Below are 744 nucleotides of genomic sequence, written 5' to 3' on the forward strand. Positions count from 1 at the left end.
GCTCGATAAGGTCGGTGCGCAATGGGGTCTTCGTGGGTGCTGTTGGACATGGCGTCCGTTGTCAAAAGCAAGAGGCAAGGGCGTCTTGTTCAATACATGCTTCGTCTTGCACGATCCCATGCGCAAGTCCCGCCAACACTTGAGGAACCATTGGCCAGCACCCGACACTTCGGGCATGTCTACGCGAGAAGCTCCTTGAGCTGGCGCACAATCTCTTGAACTTTCTTTTCCGAGTCAACATGGCCTTGGCCACGGCCGTTTTTGGCATGGAGCAGCACCGACGGTTCGACGCCGTGACCGTTGGGCCACGCCACCACCTCAAAGTTGCCCGTCTTACCTAGGTCTTCGAGAGGGATAAAGGCCACTTGACCTTCATCCAAGTGCCTCTTCAATTCCGCCGTGACGGAGTTGAAGTGGCGGACGTAGCCTCAGGCGCCGCAGAATTGGATGGTGACGTCGAGGGGACCAGCCATCGTGACGATGTTTTTTGGTGGAGGTTTCGTAGTGACACCACCGTTGACACCGAATAATATGATAGACTATTTTGACTTGTCCAACACGCCCTCGGGAGGTTTGGTGTAGGACCTGGACATGGTGACGCGAGGTCACGTGCGCCAGTGCGATACTCTGGTGCTTCACGGAGGAGGGTGCTGTGTTTTCCTGAAGCATTCGATAGGGATGACGCCTAATATGAGCGAGCTCGAACGCTTGCTCTGCTATCCTGCTCGATTCGTGCACAATTTG

General features: G+C 55.2%; 1 protein-coding gene across 1 annotated transcript; it reads right to left on the reverse strand.

Annotated features, from left to right (window-relative positions):
• Positions 1-179: 179 nt before the first annotated feature.
• H310_15200 (hypothetical protein) lies at positions 180-473 on the reverse strand (the record flags this gene model as incomplete). The annotated part of the gene is made up of 2 exons (XM_008883185.1): positions 180-386; positions 456-473. 2 exons carry the CDS (start codon positions 471-473, stop codon positions 180-182), a joined length of 225 nt encoding a protein of 74 aa, XP_008881407.1.
• Positions 474-744: the final 271 nt, after the last annotated feature.

The sequence above is a fragment of the Aphanomyces invadans genome (genome assembly GCF_000520115.1).
Source record: "Aphanomyces invadans strain NJM9701 unplaced genomic scaffold supercont1.216, whole genome shotgun sequence".
Taxonomy (NCBI): Eukaryota; Oomycota; class Saprolegniomycetes; order Saprolegniales; family Verrucalvaceae; genus Aphanomyces; species Aphanomyces invadans.